Source organism: Eptatretus burgeri, chromosome 17 (assembly GCF_056783735.1).
Source record: "Eptatretus burgeri isolate ZD-2024b chromosome 17, Ebu_testis_v1, whole genome shotgun sequence".
NCBI classification, from domain to species: Eukaryota; Metazoa; Chordata; class Myxini; order Myxiniformes; family Myxinidae; genus Eptatretus; species Eptatretus burgeri.
In genome coordinates this window covers 60,660,711-60,682,924 of record NC_140977.1, presented here as the reverse complement: position 1 = coordinate 60,682,924, position 22,214 = coordinate 60,660,711, and the positions used below count along the sequence as shown (strand labels likewise).

At 45.0% G+C, this 22,214-nt stretch overlaps 1 protein-coding gene across 2 annotated transcripts in view; it reads right to left on the bottom strand.

Moving 5' to 3' along the window:
• SRP68 (signal recognition particle 68) overlaps positions 1-22,214 on the bottom strand; it is a 52,564-nt gene that overhangs the window by 12,660 nt on the left and 17,690 nt on the right. For both annotated transcript variants that reach the window (XM_085862587.1, XM_085862588.1), the window contains exons 6-12: positions 16,237-16,346; positions 14,581-14,663; positions 10,572-10,712; positions 9,314-9,412; positions 9,070-9,131; positions 4,047-4,200; positions 1,306-1,400 (exon numbers count right to left, since the gene is read on the bottom strand). In XM_085862587.1, the coding sequence (XP_085718713.1) occupies positions 1,306-1,400; positions 4,047-4,200; positions 9,070-9,131; positions 9,314-9,412; positions 10,572-10,712; positions 14,581-14,663; positions 16,237-16,346 (744 nt within the window). The remainder of the gene's footprint in view (positions 1-1,305; positions 1,401-4,046; positions 4,201-9,069; positions 9,132-9,313; positions 9,413-10,571; positions 10,713-14,580; positions 14,664-16,236; positions 16,347-22,214) is intronic.

Below are 22,214 nucleotides of genomic sequence, written 5' to 3'. Positions count from 1 at the left end.
TTGGCAGCGTTCAAAAAAAAACAAAAAAAAAACAACCAATAACTTCCGATATTTCGTCACGTGCCGTTACGTCACGTCCGATTGCCTCTTCAGTTTGCTCATGTCTTATTCTTAGTTCCTCCTCTGTGAATATTTTCTGTTTGAGGATATTGTCACATCGACGTCGAAACTTAAAAGCAAATGTCTGAAAATATTTTAAAATTCGTGATAGACTAACAAAAAAACAAACAAACAAAAAAAAAAAAAACACAAAAACACCACCAACACCAACACCGACTTCAGATATTTCGTGACGTGCCTTCATGGAGCCAAGGAGAAAAAAAGAAAATGTGCCTTGATGAAGAAAATAAGTTTCAGGTATGCTAAACATTACCTCGACATGTTTCGACTTATGAGTAACTTACAAGGAACTTGTGTCGACGTGTGTCAACGATCGTGTAACGTGCCTACAACTTATTCGCAGCATGTGAGCCATACGGCGAGTACGTCGTAAAATTTTCAGCATGCTTGAAATTCACGACGTACTAGACGTACCACAGAATATGAAAGCGTTCTTCATTGTTTTTCATCGTGCTCTTAACGTATACACAACTTACCCATACCGTATTCGACGTGTGCCAGCGTTTTAGACACATTTTTCATAGGTCGGCATTCGCTGGCTAAATCGTCAAGGTGTGACTGCGATGTTGACACTTCCAATTTTCAGGCGGTTATGATTTAAATTGGCGTGCGGCAGGTTTTTAACAGGCTACGCCACGAGTTCGTCGGCGATACGTGCAGCGCGCTATGCCTAAGATAAACTATCGTTGGGCATAGGTTGTGAACGCCAACAACAGGCTAAGCATTCGTTGGTATAAGTTATCTATAAGACAACGAAACGTTCTGTGCCCGTTACTAATATGTTATGCATACGACCAACACGTTATGAATATGACCAAAACTTTAAAAAAAAAACATCAAAATTTCAGCGTACGCCAACGTTTTACATACATTTTTATACGTTGCCATTGCTGGCTAAATCGTCAAGGTGTGACAGCGCCTTTACATCGGGATTACACGCACAATTTCCTTAACCATAATCCCTCATTAATTATTACCACGCACCACCTCTGCAAGGTGCACATTCACACAAGACGATCCTTAAGCTGAAGTATCCCTACTGACTACATCAAGATTCGCGAACTACTCGTACACGGATCATACTCCTCTATGGTAATCTCTAACCCCCCCCCCCCTAACCCCTCACAAACGTAACACAACATACATACACACATACATACATATAAATAAGGCATTCAACATCACCTGAAGGCTTTAAATGTCGTCTTTTTCCTCTCAAGTTCCTGCTGGAACTCTTTATCAGCTTCAAGTCCATTAAGCTGCTGCATCTCCGTCAAGTTCTAGATGGAAAACAGAAACATTTGAGCAGATTAAGCAAGTAATGAGTTTCACTCGATACTTGAGCTCCCAAAAGTTTTCGGATTTGATAAGAAGTAGTTTCCCACGTATTGAATGCCTGAATTGAGAAAAAAAAACATTCCACAGCATGGAGCTTACTTTTTTCATTTGCTGTGTTTTGCATTCCATACATGCACGTACAAAACATTTGTACTTCAATTATATGCAAAACCTTACAAATTTGTACAATTATTTGCTGGTTTAAGCCTGGTGTTGGCTTAGTGGTTAGGGTGGCTGGCTTGTGGTCCTGGGGTCCTGAGTTCGAGCCCCGTTGGCCACTGAATTAACACCAGGGGGGTTGACTCAGCCTGTCATCCTTATGAGGTCGGCGAAATGAGTACCAGTGTACTGGTCCCGGTGTATGCTCCGGTTAGAATAGGTGTACCATATCCCTGGTGTCATAAGAGGCGACCAGGGTTGGCGGCAGGAAGGGCATCCAGCCATAAAACATTGCCTCAAGAAGGGAACCATGATTGCATGGAGCCCACAAAAAGCAAGCCCCTACTCAGCAGGGAAAAATGGCTGTAAAAAGGCTGCTGTTTTTTTTTTTTTTTTTTTTTTGCTGGTTTGGGTTGTTCAATAAACACAGAAGCAAATTCAACTCTCTTCCACATACGATGTGGCAATTTCAATTGCTACAATGCAAATTGGCTGCATGTTGGTACCTCTCTCCTCAGCCATGGCACTTCAATAAACGATTTCTGTGACTCCATGGGACCGACTCGATTTGTGAACTTTCAAACCAAGATTTCTCCCATTAGCAAATCCTCCCTTCTGGATTTGGTGATGAATAATTTCACTGTAAATGTCTCCTGCTCTTCATCTGATCCAATTGATTCATCTGATCATACGCTTTGAGTGTCAACATCTCTCTGGTTATATTACAAGAAACCATCGAGTTGCCCATGCCCGCACGGGATTCTAAACAGGGAAGGGATGGAGGTGGCAAAATGCAAACGGCGTGTTCTGTCATCGAGCTGGCGAGCTGGGAGAAACAGTTCAAATTTATTGCCACATCTGATGAACTTTAAAAGCTTGAATGGTGGTGAGGTGATCCATTTGAAATATGTAGCTTGTTGATTGATGCCTCGGGTCCATAATAAAAAATTGTATTTGTGTCAAAACGAGTGACCAATTGCAAATTAATAGAAGGATACAATTCTTAGGTGAACAAAAGGAGCAAAGAAATGGGCCGGTAATTATCATCCAAAATGATGAAAAGCACACAAACAATCCCTTTCACCTGCAGGATAATGTCATACAGCACAATCAATCACTTTCACCTGCAGGATGATTTTATGCAGGACAATCAATCACTTTCACCTGCAGGATGACGTCATACGCGACAATCAATCACTTTCACCTGCAGGATGAAGTCATACAGGACAATCAATCACTTTCACCTGCGGGATGAAGTCACACAGCACAATCAATCACTTTCACCTGCAGCACAATCAATCCCTTTCACCTGCAGGATGAAGTCATACAGCACAATCATTCCCTTTCACCTGCAGGATGAAGTCATACAGGACAATCAATCCCTTTCACCTGCAGGATGAAGTCATACAGCACAATCAATCCCTTTCACCTGCAGGATGAAGTCATACAGGACAATCAATCCCTTTCACCTGCAGGATGAAGTCATACAGCACAATCAATCCCTTTCACCTGCAGGATGAAGTCATACAGGACAATCAATCCCTTTCACCTGCAGGATGAAGTCATACAGCACAATCAATCCCTTTCACCTGCAGGATGAAGTCATACAGGACAATCAATCACTTTCACCTGCAGGATGATTTCATACAGGACAATCAATCACTTTCACCTGCAGGATGAAGTCATACAGGACAATCAATCACTTTCACCTGCAGGATGAAGTCATACAGGACAATCAATAACTTTCACCTGCAGGATGAAGTCATACAGCACAATCAATCACTTTCACCTGCAGGATGAAGTCATACAGGACAATCAATCACTTTCACCTGCAGGATGATTTCATACAGCACAATCAATAACTTTCACCTGCAGGATGATTTCATACAGGACAATCAATCCCTTTCACCTGCAGGATGATGTCATACAGGACAATCAATCACTTTCACCTGCAGGATGACATCATTCAGGACAATCAATCCCTTTCACCTGCAGGATGATGTCATACAAGACAATCAATCACTTTCACCTGCAGGATGATGTCATACAGCACAATCAATCACTTTCACCTGCAGGATGATTTCATACAGCACAATCAATCCCTTTCACCTGCAGGATGACGTCATACAGCACAATCAATCACTTTCACCTGCAGGATGATTTCATACAGGACAATCAATCACTTTCACCTGTAGGATGATGTCATACAGAACAATCAATCACTTTCACCTGCAGGATGAAGTCACACAGGACAATCAATCACTTTCACCTGCAGGATGACGTCATATAGCACAATCAATCACTTTCACCTGCAGGATGATTTCATACAGCACAATCAATCACTTTCACCTGCAAGATGACGTCATACAGGACAATCAATCACTTTCACCTGCAGGATGATGTCATACAAGACAATCAATCACTTTCACCTGTAGGATGATGTCGTACAGCCTGATCAGTTCCTGGTGCTGAGGGGCTCGCTTTCCATCTTCAGGCGTTACATTTCGCAATCGCACTCGCATCGCCTCGGCCATGGACACGCTCCGTTCCACCGCTGTACGCAACTTTATGTACGTCAGGTAACTGAAGCAATAAAATAATTTCACAACACAAACAATATGAACAAGCAAGCTCTTCAGTGTTCATGAGTAAATTAAACACATATCATATCCCTCGAAGATGGACCAGAATGTGTCACAATATATTTCAATAAACGTTTCGTTAATCTCACAACCACAACCTACTCATCAACATCACTTATCCACCATCTAGAAACGGAGTATTCATCTGAAAACTACTCAAGGGTTGACGTTGTGGCCTGTTCAGCTTATCCTGGAGATGTTTCTCATAAAGTTAATTTAACGCCGCGTTCCAGTCTTGCTCGAGATGAATGAAATTACAAACCAAACACATAAGAGGGTCATGACAGCATGGATACACGTCAGACATCGCCCTTATTTTACATTACGAGAATAAAGCCGACAGCTCATAACCCAAAATTCAGGATTATATTCGCTGCTCATTTACCCAACGTGGATTGTTTGATCAATTTAGCGAATATGACAAAGGAAACTGCACATTCACCTCCACATACCTACGGTACCTACGTTCACCACCGACCGACCTACCTATCCAACCACCTATCGCCGGCTCGCCACACTTCTCAAATACCTATACGCTAAATAAAAGCTAGGTGTATGAAAAACCTTCAAAACCTGGGGTGTGGGGACAACCTCGGCCCAAATCCGCTGAAGGTATCCAGACACTCTTGTGCATTGTCATTCATTTTAGGCAACAAAATAGACGTTTAGAACCTTTGATATTTATTAGTGTATATTGGGAAATGATAGTTGGTGGATATTAAATGTTAATAATTTGACCAAATCAAATATGAATCATTCATTGTCTGAATAGTTTATACTGTGAAATAAAGTAGCGTATATAGACTGTATAAGTATGTATGTATATGTATGTACATGTATATATACATATATGTATGTGTATATATACGGATGAAACGGATCCTGTGCCAGGATAAAATGTGCCAGCCAACTGAGCCCGATGCGTCTCAAAATGTGCCAGCCTTCCTCTTCAATCACGGCTCTCCAAGTGCGCAAGCCAACCTTCCTCTTTGATCATGCCTATATATCCTCCGCCTCCAGGGCGTGGCCTGCTCGCACGAAACCCAGGAAGACGGGGCCTCCGCCCACTCGGCACGCCTGGCTTTAGGGATGTGTTCCCCACGTTTATTGTCGATATTGAAATATAAAAACATAGGGAAAAAAATCACAGAGGTGCAATACATATTGGGGAAGCCGTTTTAACCCTAGGTAATTAACACGACACCAACCCTTGTGTGGTGACACATAACACTTAAGCTCACAGGTTTCCTCATTAGTTATATCGAGATGCCTCCTATACGCCCATGGACCAAGCAACTCGACACACAACTAAGCAACTCCCCATTAAATTCTTCCATTTACCCAAACAACCGTAACAATATATACAAAAAAATATTTTTGTATGCATAGTCGAGGCTCATGGAAGAGCTAGAATTACGACACTTAATGGATTAGGACACAACATGACAAAAGGAAGTGCCGAACACAGACTCCGAATGAGTAAATTACAGACTTAGCAGTGTATCAACACAACGACAGGATACCTCACTGCGCAGTCGACGAACGACTAAATGCCTTGAACATAATCACAAAATGGTGCCGGGTGATCATGACATCACCTTTTGGGCAATTCTCTGAAAGGAGCAAATGAAAATATGGAAGCTAAGCTCGAACACCCGATGACTTTTACTGCTTTAAACAGGTGTTAGTATACCACCGGCCTTGATGGACAGCATACCAATCCATCCACCCAGGTCAGGTCAGGTCAGGTCAGGTATGGGAGCATGTGCCAGAGCAGTGCGTCGCTGCGTCCATTTTCCGCCAGTACTCCAGGGGCCTCCGTCTGGCCATCCCCCAGGCAGATGCCTGGCCCATCCCCATCTCCTTGAGATGATGGTCAACCTGCTGCAACCAAGAGGCACGTGGTCAGCCCATTGGCCTCCTCCACTCACGAGGCTCCCCAAACGATGCACCGCAGCTTGATCTCTCCGACATCCTCCCCAGAAACCAGTCTACACAAATGCTGAAAAGTGTGGGGGCGAGTACACACCCCTGACAAACTCCAGTAACAAATGGAAATAAGTCAGAGATGGTATAACCACATCTCACAGCACTCTCAGTACCAGAGTATAGCTCAGACATCAGATCGATCAGTTTTGGTGGCACCCCACAAAGACCAAGAATCCTCCAGAGGACATCCCGATTCACTGAATCAAACGCTTTACAGAGATCAACATAGGCTGCAAGCAGCCCCTGCCGAAACTCTCGTCTGTGTTCGGTGAGGACACGAAGTGCAAGGATACGGTCAATCGTTGACCTATTTGGTGTAAAGCCTGACTGCTATGGATGCTGGTACTCAAGCAGATGATGTCGAACCCCATCAAGAATTATCCGCGCAAAGACCTTGCCCGGCACTGAGAGCAGCGTCACCCATTGGTAGTTGTGTTGCAGTCTTGGCGATCACCCTTCCCTTTCCAGAGAGGGACAACAAGGCTCCTCTTCCAGTCAGTTGGGATGATTCCTGTGTTCCAGGCAGAGCACAGAACTGCACGCAACGACATGAGTACAGCATTTCCACCAGCCTTGAGAAGTTCAGCATGGATGCCACAGATCCCAGGAGCTTTACCCCATTTCAACCGCTTTACCGCAGCCTGTGTTTCCACAAACGAAGGTGGATCACAGTTGATTGGAGGGTCAGCAATAGGGATCGTAACACCCCTGATGTCCAACTCGACAGCTGGTGGATCATCCTGGTACAACCGCTCAAAGTAACCGGCCCAGCGGGCCTTCATTTCGGACTACTCTGTCAAGAGCCCACCACCTTCCGCTCAAACGCAGTATACCGAGGGATGGGTTGAAGGAATGCAATGCGTGAATTCCCCTGTAAGCAGGACGAGAATCACTTGCCCACAAGTGATGCGCTACCCCTTCACAGATTCCTCACACATAGGCCTCCATGTCCACCCTTAGTGCACGTAGTTTTATGCCTCAGCTACCTGGACAGCTCATCTCTGCCATCTGCCATTCAGCCCTGCGATTGGCCATTGGTATCCAGTGTCCCTTGAGAGACAAAATTCTTCTTTGCCCTACGGTGACTTCCAAGACATCCACCGGCAACATCAAGGACGGTCGTCTTGAAGACACTCCACAACTCTTCAGGATCCCCCAAAGCACCCAGAGCCTCCAAATCTCTACTCAGTCTGTTCGCAAACTCCTCAGGTACCCTCTCATCCTTGAGCTTGCCAACCTCCAGCCTTGGCTGAGATGGTACCATTCTCCTGGATTTAAGGTGCAACTTCAGAGTTGCTACAACAAGGCGGTGGTCAATATTGAGGAACTGAGCACTCCAGTAAACCCTGCAGTTCTGGATCATCCTCCAGCGACCATCAATGAGCACATGGTCAATCTCCTTTGCCACACCGCCAGCGCTTGAATACAAAGTCCAGCGATGAGCCTGTGGGTGCTGAAACCATGAACCAGCCACCCTAAGTCTATAACTCTTGCAAAGTCAAGGAACCTAGTGCAATTCTGGTTCATAGTTCCTGACCCATGGGGACCAACACACGTCTCATAACCGTCCCTATCAGTTCCAGTCGATGCATTGAAATCCCCGAAGACGAGAAGAGTATCTCGCTTGGGGCACTGATCAATCACAGACTCGAGTGTGGCATATAATGCGTCCTTCACGGTGAGATCACTCGCCTCAGTCAGAACATATATGGAGACCAGGGAAATGACATCCAGGGAGTGATGAATCCTTTGTCTCATAATACGCTCATTGACTGGTGTTACCTCAATCATCAATGGAGTAAGCTTCTTGGACACAGCTACAGCAAGACCTTGAGCATGGCAATCATAAGAAGGACCAGACCAGAGTCAGTGTAACCACCCGCCATGATCTCACCGCAATCCGGTCTCTGAACCTCAGAGAGTGCTGCAATACCGATGTCCATATACTTGAGCTCAGATGATAACAGATAGGTGATCATTCTCTCATCAGGATAAGACATTTCAGGCACCCACCTGAAAGGACCGCCTCAGGTTAACCCAAGGATATCGCCGTCTGGTGGACGACACCTCAGAACCACCCCGACACACACGACCGCAATCTGACCCGGGAAGGTTATCCCGTACTTTCCCTCCTGTCATCAATGATTGGGGATCCCGAAGGCTTTGCCCCAATGCCATAACCTGGTGAGCTGCCCTGAGAAGGGAAGCTGCACAGGGAGCTGCACAGAGAAGGGAAGCTGCACAGTTACGATCTCTATTGCTGACCCTCCAATCAACTGTGATCCACTCCCACAGAGTGGGTTTTCAGATTTTTTTTTTTATGCTTCGAGAATGTTTTGCGGAATGAAGGGTTTTATGGTGGCCGGACTGAAAATCCTGCCACCAACCTCCCAAACAAAAGTAACCCAACTGCAGGAGGACGTCCGCAGACACAGATGGCTGTTGGCTCACAAGGAGTTCCTCCACCCTTTGACAGGTTTTGTTTTTAATCCTGCTGGATGTCGATATCACACACCCTCCTCACCAAGAAACTTGGTCACCTCACCAAGCCGACAACCCTACCATGGAACACGTTAGTACAGGTTAACATAGTACCTAAAGCAAATCACAGATCTAATCCGACGACAATCTACCCACGCACCCACCTACCTACCAACCTACTTATCCACCCCCCCCCCACCCACCCAGGTGTTATCTTAACAACATGTTATGAGTTGCTAAAAAAAGCTCAGGTGCAATCTGGCTTCCCCACAAGTTTTAGGAAAAAGACAGTATTAAGTGTGGAACAGTCAGGGTGTGGTTTTGTTCTTGTAAAACCCACCTATTCAAGTACTGCATGTTGGAAACTCTTTCAAATGCATCTTTGTCTCGTTCTCTCACTTTCTAACATCAGAATCACAATGAAAGAGAAAGATAAGCAAATCCATATATATACATATATCTGAGGCTACTAAACGAGCGACAAAAACATTTCAGTGCAATCATTCTGATTGGTCAAATTTCATGAAGAATTATATCCTTTCAAAAAGAACGATCGAATTACAAATGATGTTGAAATAACGTACCTGGTCCGCTTTGAGTTCTTCCCGCATCACTTGGATGACATCTCTACATTCAATAAGAAGCCTTTCATACAGACGCTCTCTTGCATCGTCAGTCTTGGCCTGACCAAGTCATCAAAACACACAAGTTTAAAACAAAACAAAATAAAAACCACATGCAATCCACAACAACTGCTATCAAATCCACGTGATCACGCGAACTCGACTCCACTAAACTGAGTGAAACCACAAAGTGGAACGAACATAAGTGTGAGAAACAGATCACACGAGGCAATAAGAGAGGCATCACTCGTGTTATGACAATCAGGTAGGGATCAAATTCCGATTTCCACCTGTCTCAACCACGACGTCAAGAACAATACAATCACTTCCGACAGAAAAGGTTTGTAAATTGCCAGCGATCGGTGCAATTGATCCTGAATCAGGCTCGACACAAACGATGCCATTGTGCGTATGAGCGCAATTCTCGCCAACAAAACTCAGAGCGCCATCCCACCCATGACAAGTGATTTTAATTTAGATCTCACACCCCACCCCTCCCTCGCACACACACCTTCCCATTACCCCTCCCCCCCACCTTCCTCGTACATCCCTCCTCCACCAACCCCTCCCTCGTACATCCCTCCTCCACCCACCACTCCCTCGTACACCCACCACTCCCTCGTACACCCACCCCTCCCTCGTACTTCCCTCCTCCACCCACCCTCCATCGTACATCCCTCCTCCATCCACCCCTCCCTCATACATCCCTCCTCCACCCACCCCTCACTCGTACACCCCTCCTCCACCCACCCTCCCTCGTACACCCCTCCTCCACCCACCCCTCCCTCGTACATCCCTCCTCCACCCACCCTTGCTGCAGATGTAAAACAGCATGTTCATCTCTGTTTTACAGATACGAATGAAGACCCCATCCTGACGGAGGGGTATATTCCCATGGAATTGGCATACGTTTTGTTTGGCTTGTACTACCCCCTCCGACCGGGAGTGCTGCGATGCCAGAGTTATGTATATAGAGGCACTGGGGTCCTCTCCTCCTCCCCCACTCAGAACCCCTGGAATTATGAAAAAAGTTTTCCCCCCTAAAACTTTCCAGGGCCCAGTCCGAGCACAACCACCAGGTATCGACAAATCCTGTCTGGCTGTTCAAGAGTGCAGACAAGTCCAACACACAAATGAACCACAAATGGACACTTCTTGAATTGGAGCACAACTAAGGCTTACGGAAGTTTTAACGACGCCATCACAAGAAAGTACTTGCCTGTGCGAGGGCGGCCTCATTCTCCTCGAGACTGAGTAAGAACACACGAACTTTGTCCGACCTGACGGGAACCGTGCGTCCTCTCCACATCACTTCGCTCATCGTCTGTGCCTGCTTCGCTCTCGTCTGTACTATCAGGCTCTAAAGCAGGAAACGCAAAACACATATGAATTAATCAACAATAAAAACCGTATGGACACCAAAAGCACATTCAATTTATAGAAAACAAATAAAAAAAACCATGGTCGACTTGGCTCTCAACTGGGCATCGACCAAACACAAAAACCCTCTCGAACAGTAAGAAATCAGTGAATTGTAAACAAGGAAACTGGCAAGCACGTAACCATTAAAAAACAAAAACAAAAACAAAACCTTCAACCACATACCCTTCAATTCATGAGAGGTGAACCAAGTGAACCAAGTGAACCAAGTGAACCAAGTGAACCAAGTGATGCAAGGCAAAACTACTGAGACAAATACTTTGTGGCTCGTCATTGAAATCAGCACTGTCATCCTGTTAATTGAACCGGGACTTGCCAAGTCCAACTGCGCAGAATAGGAAATAATTTTTGTTTCTTTGCACACCTACAGAGAGTGAGCGAGTGGGAATATGGATTGATTGTTCACTGCATGCCGCACTGCCGCACGAACAGGAAAAGAGGAGAGGGGGAATAAAAAGAAACACAAACTTGTAAGGGAGAAGGCTGGGTTAGGAAGGATTCATGAAGGGAAAAAATATTGTGGGTAAGGTGCACCATCTGCTTGAAGCCCTGGAGATAAGACTGATAAGACTGGTAGGCCAGCCTCTGCATGGTGGTTCCACATTTAGCTGATGGTGAGGCCTAGAGGTTCAAAAGATAACCTTTTCCAGTGGCTGAGCATGGTAAGATAGTTGGGATGTTTGATGATCCTTGCGGAATGACAGAGTGAGATTGAGATTTTCCAAGACTGAAGATGTTCAATTTGTCAGACCTGCATCAAATCAATTCCACATCAGCAGAGAGTGACACAGTTGCTGTCTGCCTGTCAGTGGGACGCTGTACTGCAAAATGCAGTGTGGCCTTGCAGCACTCCAGCCTCCACTGGGAGAGGAGAACACTGAATGCATGAGTAGAGGAAGTCAGGAATCCAGGTATTAAAGCAGCTTTAAATGCCACAGGTAGAGAGCTTGGTAAACAAAGCAGGATCACAGTGTGTCGAATGCCTGAAACATGTCCCGGCAGATGGTCCTCACCTCTTCTTTGAGATTTAGGGCATACAATCATTGCAAATCTTCGAAAAAGATTGTTCAGATCAGAGGGAAAAAGTGCAGAGAGATCAAAGAAACCCAAATGGCCATGGGAGAAACAGGAGATGTTGGGGGACCCGGGTTCAGAGGAATCTGGTATGGGGGACATGGGTTTTTCACTTGGACGTTGTGGGTTACGATGTGGAAATAAAGGTGTAAAAATATCTGATTTAATCCAATTTAATTACAGGCTACAAGGAAACAAAAGATGAACATTTTGAAAGGGGGTGCAGACTTTCTGTAGGAAATGAACACATGCGTGCGTGTTGTTAATAAACCATACCATTTTCTCTCTGTTAACTCCCCTCCCCCATCTGTCTCCGTCTCTCTCTGCCCCCCCCCCCCTCAACCGTGTGACCACTCCTCATTTTCATAAATGCCAAGGTGAGCCAATGAAAAAAGCCAAGAATTCACAAGGTTTCGGAAAAGCGATGATAATAGAAAACCTATAGAAAACCAAGACGCCAAGGTGAACAACGAATAGCCAAGATCTTGTGAAAAAAGCCAAGGAGTGGTCACACTGCCCCTCATAATACAGTGCAGCACCCTCACACACCTCCACCTCCACCTCCACCTCCACATACCTACATTTTTCTGTCTGTCTCCACATGTCTGGGCGGTGGTCTCTGGATAAATCCGGGTGGTATTTATCGTATGACCGGTAGAAAATGGATTTCAGACCTTATTTTGTTTCCATCCTCACTGTTATTCTCTGCAGAAGCATTTTGATGAGATGGTAAGAATCGTAATTAATGCTCCACTGCACTTCTACCTTACCTTCCTCTCACCTCACACTGCTTTCCCTTCCCCCAACCCTCCTCACTCTATCTCCCACCCCTCCTCTCCCTCCCTTCGTCCCCCCCCCCACCCCACCTCACTCTCTCCCACCCCTCCTCTCCCTCCCTTACCCCCACCCATCCTCACTCTCCTTCCCTCCCTTTCCACCACCCCTCCTCACTCTCCCTCCCTTCCCACCACCCCTCCTCACTCTCCCTCCCTTCCCACCACCCCTCTCTCCCACCCCTCCTCTTTCTCCCTTCCCCCACCCCTCTTCTCCCTCCCTCCCAACCCTCCTCACCCTCCCTTCCTCCCAATCCTCCTCACCCTCCCTCCCTTCCCCCAACCCTCCTCACCCTCCCTTCCCCCAACCTCCTCACCCTCCCTCCCTTCTCCGAACCCTCCTCACTCTCTCCCACCCCTCCTCACTCTCTCCCACCCCTCCTCACTCTCCTTCCCTCCCTTCCCACCACCCCTCCTCACTCTCCCACCCCTTCCCCCATCCCTCCTCACCCTCCCTCCCTTCCCCCAACCCTCCTCACCCTCCCTCCCTTCCCCCAACCCTCCTCACCCTCCCTCCCTTCCCCCAACCCTCCTCACCCTCCCTCCCTTCCCCCAACCCTCCTCACCCTCCCTCCCTTCCCCCAACCCCAACTCACTCTCCCTCCCTTCCCCCAACCCCAACTCACTCTCCCTCCCTTCCCCCAACCCTCCTCACCCTCCCTCCCTTCCCCCAACCTTCCTCACTCTCCCTCCCTTCCACCCATCCCAACTCACTCTCCCTCCCTTCCCCCAACCCTCCTCACTCTCCCCTCCTCCAAACCCCTCCTCACCCTCCCTCCCCTCACCTCCTCAACCTCCTCACCCACCTCCTCAACCTCCCTCCCCCTCCCACCTCCTCACTCTCCCTCCCCCCTCCACCTCCTCACTCTCACCCCTCCCCTTCTCTTTTTCTCCCACCCTTTAATATTTCCATCAGCGAAGCGACGAGTGGTATTCACTAGTCCTTACTATAATTGACAGACCGGTGTTTGTGTGTTTATTTGTTTGTCTCGCTACTCCTCCTACATTTCTGGGCCGATTACATCCTGATTTGCTCCATAGAATCAGCGTGACTCCAAGTAATGGATAGGGGTGTTTTTTTTTTTAATCTTTGCCGATGGTCTTGGGGGGGGGGGGAGGGGGAGGCGCAAATTCTCTATGTGAATGTGTACCGTGCAGCGCCACCTCCAGGTTTTCCCTGGTATTACAAGTCTCCATTTACACTACAGGATTCCTGTCCCCACGTTTTCCACTTCTATGAGGCGTTTCGAATTATAAGCAGTAGGTATGTTTTTAGTTCATGGACGTAACCCGGGTTATGATGATTTTTCGGCCTCGACAGAGCTCTCAATTGCCTATACACCGCCCAGATAAAGTATTCATCAGAAGAACGTGTTACATGCTTGGAACAAGATCGCCCGTAGGGCGGGTACTCTGCAAGTAACAACAATGTGAATAAAACATGGAGACAAATAATATTTCAATGTCCAGACTATGCCGACACGGTATGAAAATGAAGCAGGTACAAGTTGAGTGTTCATTCCAGGTGACGTATTCATTTGTAGTGATCCCAAGAAACTTTCCATCGATTTTATAAATCGGGATATTGCATATTACTTAGCCGTCTCGAACTCGTGACATGAATTAAATATGTCTTCTTTCGATTCAGTGATAACTTATTACTCCTAAACCATGGAGAAAGTTTTGATTATTCAGTATTTAGGATTGTGAGAAGAGTGGAAAATTTGAGTGATAACAAGAGACATTAAGAGTGGGAACAAAGGTGAAACCAAACCGACATTTATCCATCTCAAGGCTTTAACCAGAAATTAAAACCATCATCAAATGAAAAACGACCCTGACATGCGTGGAATTTTTCTACCAGGAGAGTGGAAGTCTTACATCGAGTTTCTCAGCGAGAAGGCCACCTTTTCCTCCCGAGTCGAGCCTCATTTGGCGTAAATCACCGATGGCCGACTGGTCTCCTGCAGGCCAAAACAAACAGATTCCGATGGGCGCCGCACTCTGACAGCACGATGAACGGCTCATGCCGGATTAAATCGCTTGACGAACTGCACCGGCGGCACGATGGAAGCGCTGCCATCGATAACAATGTAAATCATTGCCAACAATGAGACAAATGAACAGAAAATGTAACACTCAAACAAGCAATATCCATTCGAGGCATTATAAAATGACTCTCATGATAGGCGTTATAATCAGACACAGTTATAATCAGGCAAGGTGGCAGGATGGCCGAGAGGTACAAACACTCATATCTAAGCTGTCTTGCCGAGGTATGAATCCCGACCCAATTATAAACAGTCACCCCAGTGTTTCACACACAGGGCGATTCATTAATTTGTGTGCCGTGCCTCGGGATGCACCTGAAGCTGGACTTTCCATCAGCTGGCATTAGTTTGTGGACGTTAAAGGTCCCGTGGTGCCCTTCACGAAGAGAAGACGAGTTATCGCCGGCACCGTGAACAATTTACAAATTCCTGCTTTAACCTGCAAGGGGCACTGCATCGGCAGCATAGCCACACCCTCAACCAACGATGCTACACCTCAGTTGAAGAAGAGTCTTACCATTGACCAAATTCTCTGTGTGGCATCGTTTACTCATGGGGGAAGTCTCCACTTCCTGTGAATATGCCCATTTTGTTTATACTTTCCAGTTACAGAGCAATTCACAAAATGAAGCTCGTCTCGTGACTCGGCCACATTTATTCTGACCGACATTGTAAGCGCAGGTCCGAATTTTGCGATGAGACCACGTTTGTTCGAATACGGACCCGGACACGAGAAATCTCCACCGTTGAGTGATCAACCAAAAACGATATCAAGCATATCTCAAAAAAGTTGCACGGATTCAGACAAAACTTGGTGAACGAGTTGGCTGGATGACAAGAACAAGCCGATTAGATTTTGGAGCTCGGGATCCAGATCCGACTTATCCGTGGGATACAAAACGTAAACTGTTGAGCCGAGCGGAGGTATGCGCTTTACCGAGTGCCGTTCTTGTTCTTACTGATGTTGTTAGCACAGTCCCGAGTTTGGTGACGAGGCCACGTTTGTTCTAACCAATGTTGTTAAAACAGTCCCGAGTTTGGTGACTAGGCCATGTTTGTTCTAACCAATGTTGTTAAAAGTCCCGAGTTTGGTGACGAGGCCACGTTTGTTCTAACTAATGTTGTTAAAACAGTCCCGAGTTTGGTGACTAGGCCACGTTTGTTCTAACTAATGTTGTTAAAACAGTCCCGAGTTTGGTGACTAGGCCATGTTTGTTCTAACCAATGTTGTTAAAACAGTCCCGAGTTTGGTGACTAGGTCATGTTTGTTCTAACCAATGTTGTTAAAACAGTCCCGAGTTTGGTGACTAGGCCATGTTTGTTCTAACTAATGTTGTTAAAACAGTCCCGAGTTTGGTGACGAGGCCACGTTTGTTCTAACAGATGTTGTAAGTGCAGTACCAAGTTTGGCAACTCGGCCACACTTGTTCTTACCAATATTGGAAGCACAGAATGCGTTTTGTGAGTCGGCCACACTTATTCTTACCAATGTTGTAAGCGCAGTACCGAAGATTGGGTGCAATTTCTTCAACACGTTGCTGGTACAACTTTGCTTGTTCTTCTGTGAACGCACTTGCGAGTCTCTCGTATATCGTTCTGTGTTCAGGGAAGACAAACAACAACTGATATGAGTAGTTGGGATGCTATTCAAACCACAATTAGAAGAGGTTCCATGAAAATGTTATAGTTTGCAGTTTAAATTATAATCCATTCCATTGGATTGGAAAATTGTATCAGATATGATAACACAATACATTTAAGTGTGTGTGTGTGTGTGTGTGTGTGTGTGTGTGTGTGTGTGTGTGTGTGTGTGTGTGTGTGTGTGTGTGTGTGTGTGTGTGTGTGACGCTGGTTGTTATCTCCATATGCGAGTTTCAGAAGGTGGAATAGAGTCCTCCCAGGTCTCGAAGTATCCACTTCCGTTTCAGTTTGCGATCATGATTCATGGACCAATTTGTGAAGTTTTCTTGTTCTCAAAGTTTTGTTCCGAGGGCTCTTTTGAGGATCGTCACTGAACCCTGGACAGCTTCCAACTTCAGTTTGTTTGTAGTAATATTACCAGGAATATTTTTGAAGGTCTTCTGTGGGGTTCTTTTTTTTATCATTCACATTACTCCAATTATATTATCACTGGAACAATTTCGGCATTCTTCAGCTTCCAGGATCTTTTCACATCATTTTTGAAATGTTGGTATTTGGTCATTTTCTTGATTTCTGCATTGCTTAGGCCAAAATCGATAGGTACTGACACCTCAATTAGCAATGCCTTTTCTTTTTCGGCCCCAAGTACTATATCCGGTCACAATGCATTTCCTTCTTTGTTCACGCGGGTTGTGGTGGTGTGTGTGTCGGGGTGGTGCTGAGGTGTCGCCCCCGTAACGTTGGTTCACTGGGGCAATGAGCATCCGTCACGGAGATGCCAGTACGATACTCTATCCTAGACAATCATTTCACTGTTAATGGGAATGCAATGTTGGGCTGGGGAAGCCGGCTGAGATGAGCGGCACGGACAGACAGTGTTTGTGCTCTTGGAAGACGTGGCGACCTCTTTGGAGTTATCCAGAGGCGTCGTCTGTCTCACACCATTCCTGTTTGTACAAGTGTGCATGTATGTACGCGTGCTGTGTATATTTTGGGAGAAATAAATTATGTTTCAGAAATAGATGAGAGACCGATATGATGACAGGAAATACCTCCCCATCTTCCTGTTGGTAAATCGGTTTGTATTTCCTTACTTATGAAGAAGAATCCCACTCTGTGTTTTCATTATATATATATATATATATATATATATATATATATATATATATATATATATAGTTACGGTTCTCGGAACCGTATGCCCACAACATACAGTTGTCCCAAGTGAGTTATTTCATTAATATATGTGTAGTTAGGTCCCTACCTTTTGTCTCGTGGGAAGACGAGGGAGTGTGTTGCGATGGGCTATAGTTAGGATAAATCAATCAATTTTTCCCCTTTTATTTTATTTCCCCTTTTATTTGATCCAAGGTACCTTCATCTCGCTTGCTACCCTCGTCTCGTCTCCTGAGCCCAAATCCTGATGGGCACTTTGGGCTGGATAAGCGCTTCCACCGTCTATCCGCTGTCTACAGACTCGTTTTCTGAGGCAGAATCCCGAGGTTCGTTATAGTAGCTGTGCCACCATTCACCTTCCCAAGCCCAGACACGGCGGTGTTGGCGGTCCTTACCAGTGTCTGGCCGAAACCCCGCCCAGAAAGGCGGACAACATGAAGGCCTGGCCCAATCGGGACAGACAACGACGTCGGCTTCGCCATGGCTACATCCCGAACTCTATGATCTAAAAAGTACGGGACAATCCTCAAAGTTGAGTGGGATGCGAGGGAAGGTTGTCGTTGGATTTGAAAGGTCGCGGTTGGTTTTTGAAAGGGAGAAGTCGGAGTTGGTGGATGCGAAGGACCTCGACCAAGCCTGTGTCTGGTCCTGCTACTGCTGCTCCCCACCTTGGACTCCGCTCATCTCTCGCCTCTGAGCTCCTTCACAGACACAATCTCCACACGTGCGGCTGCAGACCAAACTACACAACCTTTGTCGGGTACCGCACCACGGAGCATTCCTTTCCCCAGAACGCTCAGGTACCCTAAACTGTGACCTCAACTCCCTCCCACCCTGGCTGCAGAAGACTTTTCTTTTCATTGGGTTTATTTTGTCCGAATGTGTGTCAGTGTGTTGGCGCCTGTCCGTTAGATAAGCCTCTAAGATTTTTATTGTTGTAATTGCTGCTTTTATTAATCTCGCGTAAAGTCTGCACTGTGTCCGCTTTTGTAAGTTGCTTGTAAATTGTCGCACCACACCTCTCTCATCTTCCCCTGCGTAACACACCCAATAAACCTTTTTCCTGTGCCACATGCTTTTCCCTGCTTATTGTAAATAAATAATTGTTGAAATGTTCCCAGCTTGTCTTTGTCTTTTCCTCCATTGGTCCAGCATGGTTCGGATCTAAGTTTAGCTGGGTCTTTATTCCCGATAATCCGTTCCTTCTCGCCGGTACGTTCTTGGCAGTGCCGCTCGGCTGCATCCAATCCGGAAAGGTAGTCGGTAGTTGGTAGAGTTATCTGGTTCGGGCAAGGCGTACCAAGGGCGTGGTTCCCCGGTAGTCGAAACCGCGTGGTTAATTAGGTAACTTAATTCTACACAGGAGGACCCTACGCCACGCGGTTGAGGTATTGGCATCCACGGTCGGTTAAGCGACCTGACCCGTCACAGAATTATCCGTGAGCGACGGCCTACAATTCCGGGGAGTCTGGTGGGAATCGACGTAGCTTTTGCCAGACTCTCCGCCGGACCCCCGGCCCACAACAATATATTATATATATATATATATATATATATATATATATATATATATATATATATATATATATATATATATATATATATATATATATATATATATATATATAGTGCCTGGAGTTGAGCTCGCCTTTCATTAGCAGTTTTTACCACTGCTGAAATACTGCCCGTCAAAGCTTCCACCGCACCAAGACCTGCCAATAAAAGAGGGAGGGATAAAATAAACCCTCCACTCGTCTCCCTGACTGAATGTTTGTTCAACATCAGTTTTGACATTTTATTTTACACCATTCAGTGTCATTTATGGTTTTCACTTGTTCTCTCATGAATAAAACATCAATTCTTTCACCACCTTTTCTTTGAAGTTAATCACGCAAGGCTTTTGACTTTGAATGATCATTTTAGTTTATTAGGATTCATTTCATTAACATATACCCCAGTTGGCGCTTCACTTATCATCTTATTTATCTATAAATAAATAAAAAAAATTTAAAGTATCAACAACAAGGCACCTGGAGGGTTTAAATGCTGTTTCCATATCAAGTGTCCATGTAAGATTAATCATCACACCATTATCTGATATATTATTTCCGAGTTTGTGGTTTCATGTCGTGCTATCTTCGACTTTGTTCTGCGCTCGAGTAACGTGATATTCGGCTTACATTATCTCAAAGACCATATGAGGTGCATGGTACAAAAAAAAATGGTTCTGAAACAGTGAAATCGTATTCCACTTACTGCATTAAAGTAAAATTACTACTGATACTCTGCATCAGTTCCTTTCTCAAACACACCCACCCCAACATGTCGCGCAAAGCGCGGGTTATGCTAGTCTCTATTAATCTACAATTCCATTTCTCCCAAAAGCAAACAATACGCATCAACTTCTTCACTCTCTCCTCTGTCAACATACAGAGAGGTATCCACTCTGTTAGACTTTATCGTTTCCTTTTGAGCACTCCAATCAATCGTGTCGATTGAATGCAGGCTTTGAAAGCAACCATATTCAAAATGGGTTCCAATCTGTCTCGTGGGTAAATTGTTCCATCAAGAGAAACTTGAAGTTGTTTCACCATGGCATTATCCTCGTCAGTCAACGTATCTCCATCTGTTTTCATTAAAATCAGCCATAAGTATCGTGGCTTTCCTTCAAGAACGCCCAAATTCCATGTGGAGGAAGTTTGGTTTAATCTCAGATGCGAACACCACCTTTTAAGGTATATTACGTTGAGATTACATCTTCAAGTTACTTCTTCCATTCAACATCTCTTCTGTTTTAAGATTCGGAATATATTCACCAATCAGGGTTCACACAGCCATGGAAGACCAAATTTCCAGGAACTTTCCAGGAGTTTTCCTGGACCTTTAATACAAATGTTTGATGCAACAAGTGGTATTGGAATAAACCACACAAATAAGAATGAAACCTTGTTTGCTGTTTTCACAAACTAGCTAAAACTCGTTGCTTCGCTGATGTAAATATTTTGAGGGGGGGAGGGTGGGGGAGAGAGAGACAGAAGAGGGAGGGGACAGTGAAGAGGGGGAAAGAGGGGTGTGAAGGCGAGGAAGGTAAGGAGAGAGGAGAGATGGGTGGGAGAGAGAAGGGACAGATGAGGGAGAGGAGACTGAGAGGTGGGAGGGGAGAGGGAGAGGGGTGGGAGGGGAGAAAGAGGGGTGGGGGAATTCCAGCAGATGTGCTACCCAGTTTAACGTCCATCCGAGAGACGGCACTCGCTCAAAATATATACAATGTTCAATCGTACTCTGTCACATGTTGGGCAAGTTATAAGATTATCATATGGAGTGTCAGGAAATTCAAGAAGGTCTATATCAGGGATATAATTTGAGTTTACCATTAACATTGAGTATTTATACATGTAATTGTTTGCACAATAAATAAATAAAAACCATCTTTTGACACAACAAACACAATAACTAATACAAGTATGATAAACACACTTAAAACAACCATGAGCTTCTTTATACATTTCCCTCACCCTCTTCATCACTATCATGATATTCTTCAAAATCATCATGTTCATCAGGGTATTCACTATAATCATCTATAAATCTACATTCATAACTGTCATTTGTACGCAAGCTTTGAGTAGTATCACAGCTGTCTTCTCGACTAATGGAGATACCATCAAAATCTTCAGATGTGTAACGTCTCATTTATTAAGAGAGAGTGAAAGAGATAAAATAAATTATAAAAATTAAACTAAAAAGTTGAGAATTTTATTTTAAGCAAAAAGTATCTTTAAAAAGAAAAAACGTCTTTTTTTTAATCCTATAAATATGGTGAATACAACTTATTGCGTTGTTTGTAAAAAGGACCATATAAACATTATAACACACTTGCAAACACTCACACACAGGAAGAACGAGAAGGGCACTCGGTAGAGCGCATAACTCTGCCACGTCATGCGTGACCCACGAGAACATATCGGGCCCAATACATTTTTGACATATCACGCTATACAGTAATATATCATTTTTGGTCCCATCTCTCAATGATAAAGAAATAAAACAAATAATTCTCATATCCAGATCCGGATTTTCACCAAAATCGAATGCATTCGTCCTTGTCACACACTCAACATGTCCACCAAGTTTTGTCCGAACCGCCCACAACTTTTTGAGATATCGTGCTATGTACCGTTTTTGGCCCTATCTCTCAATGGCGAAGAATCACTTTGAAAATTCGATTCGTCGGATCCGGATCTGGATCTTCATAAAAATCTAAGCAGTCCTTCCTCGTCACACACCCAACCTGTCCACAAAATTTCATCGAGATCCATCCACAACTTTTTGAGATATCCTGTACACAGACAAACGGACAGCCAAACAGAAAGGGGTGAAAACATAACTTCCTTCACCTTCAGTGGTGGAGGTAATGAAGAAAGATAATTGACTGAAAACACTGATGAATCAATTGGGTCATTTTAAAACAATAACTTTTTGGTTGAAAACTCCACAATCAAAATCGAAACATGCCTTAACGTTAGATCACAAACCCAAACTTTAGTTCTGAATCGTCTCAATTAATTAGGGAGCTTTAATATTATCTTGGTTGTAAATTTGAAACGATAACACAAAATGAGAACAAAATACTGTACCCTGAATTGA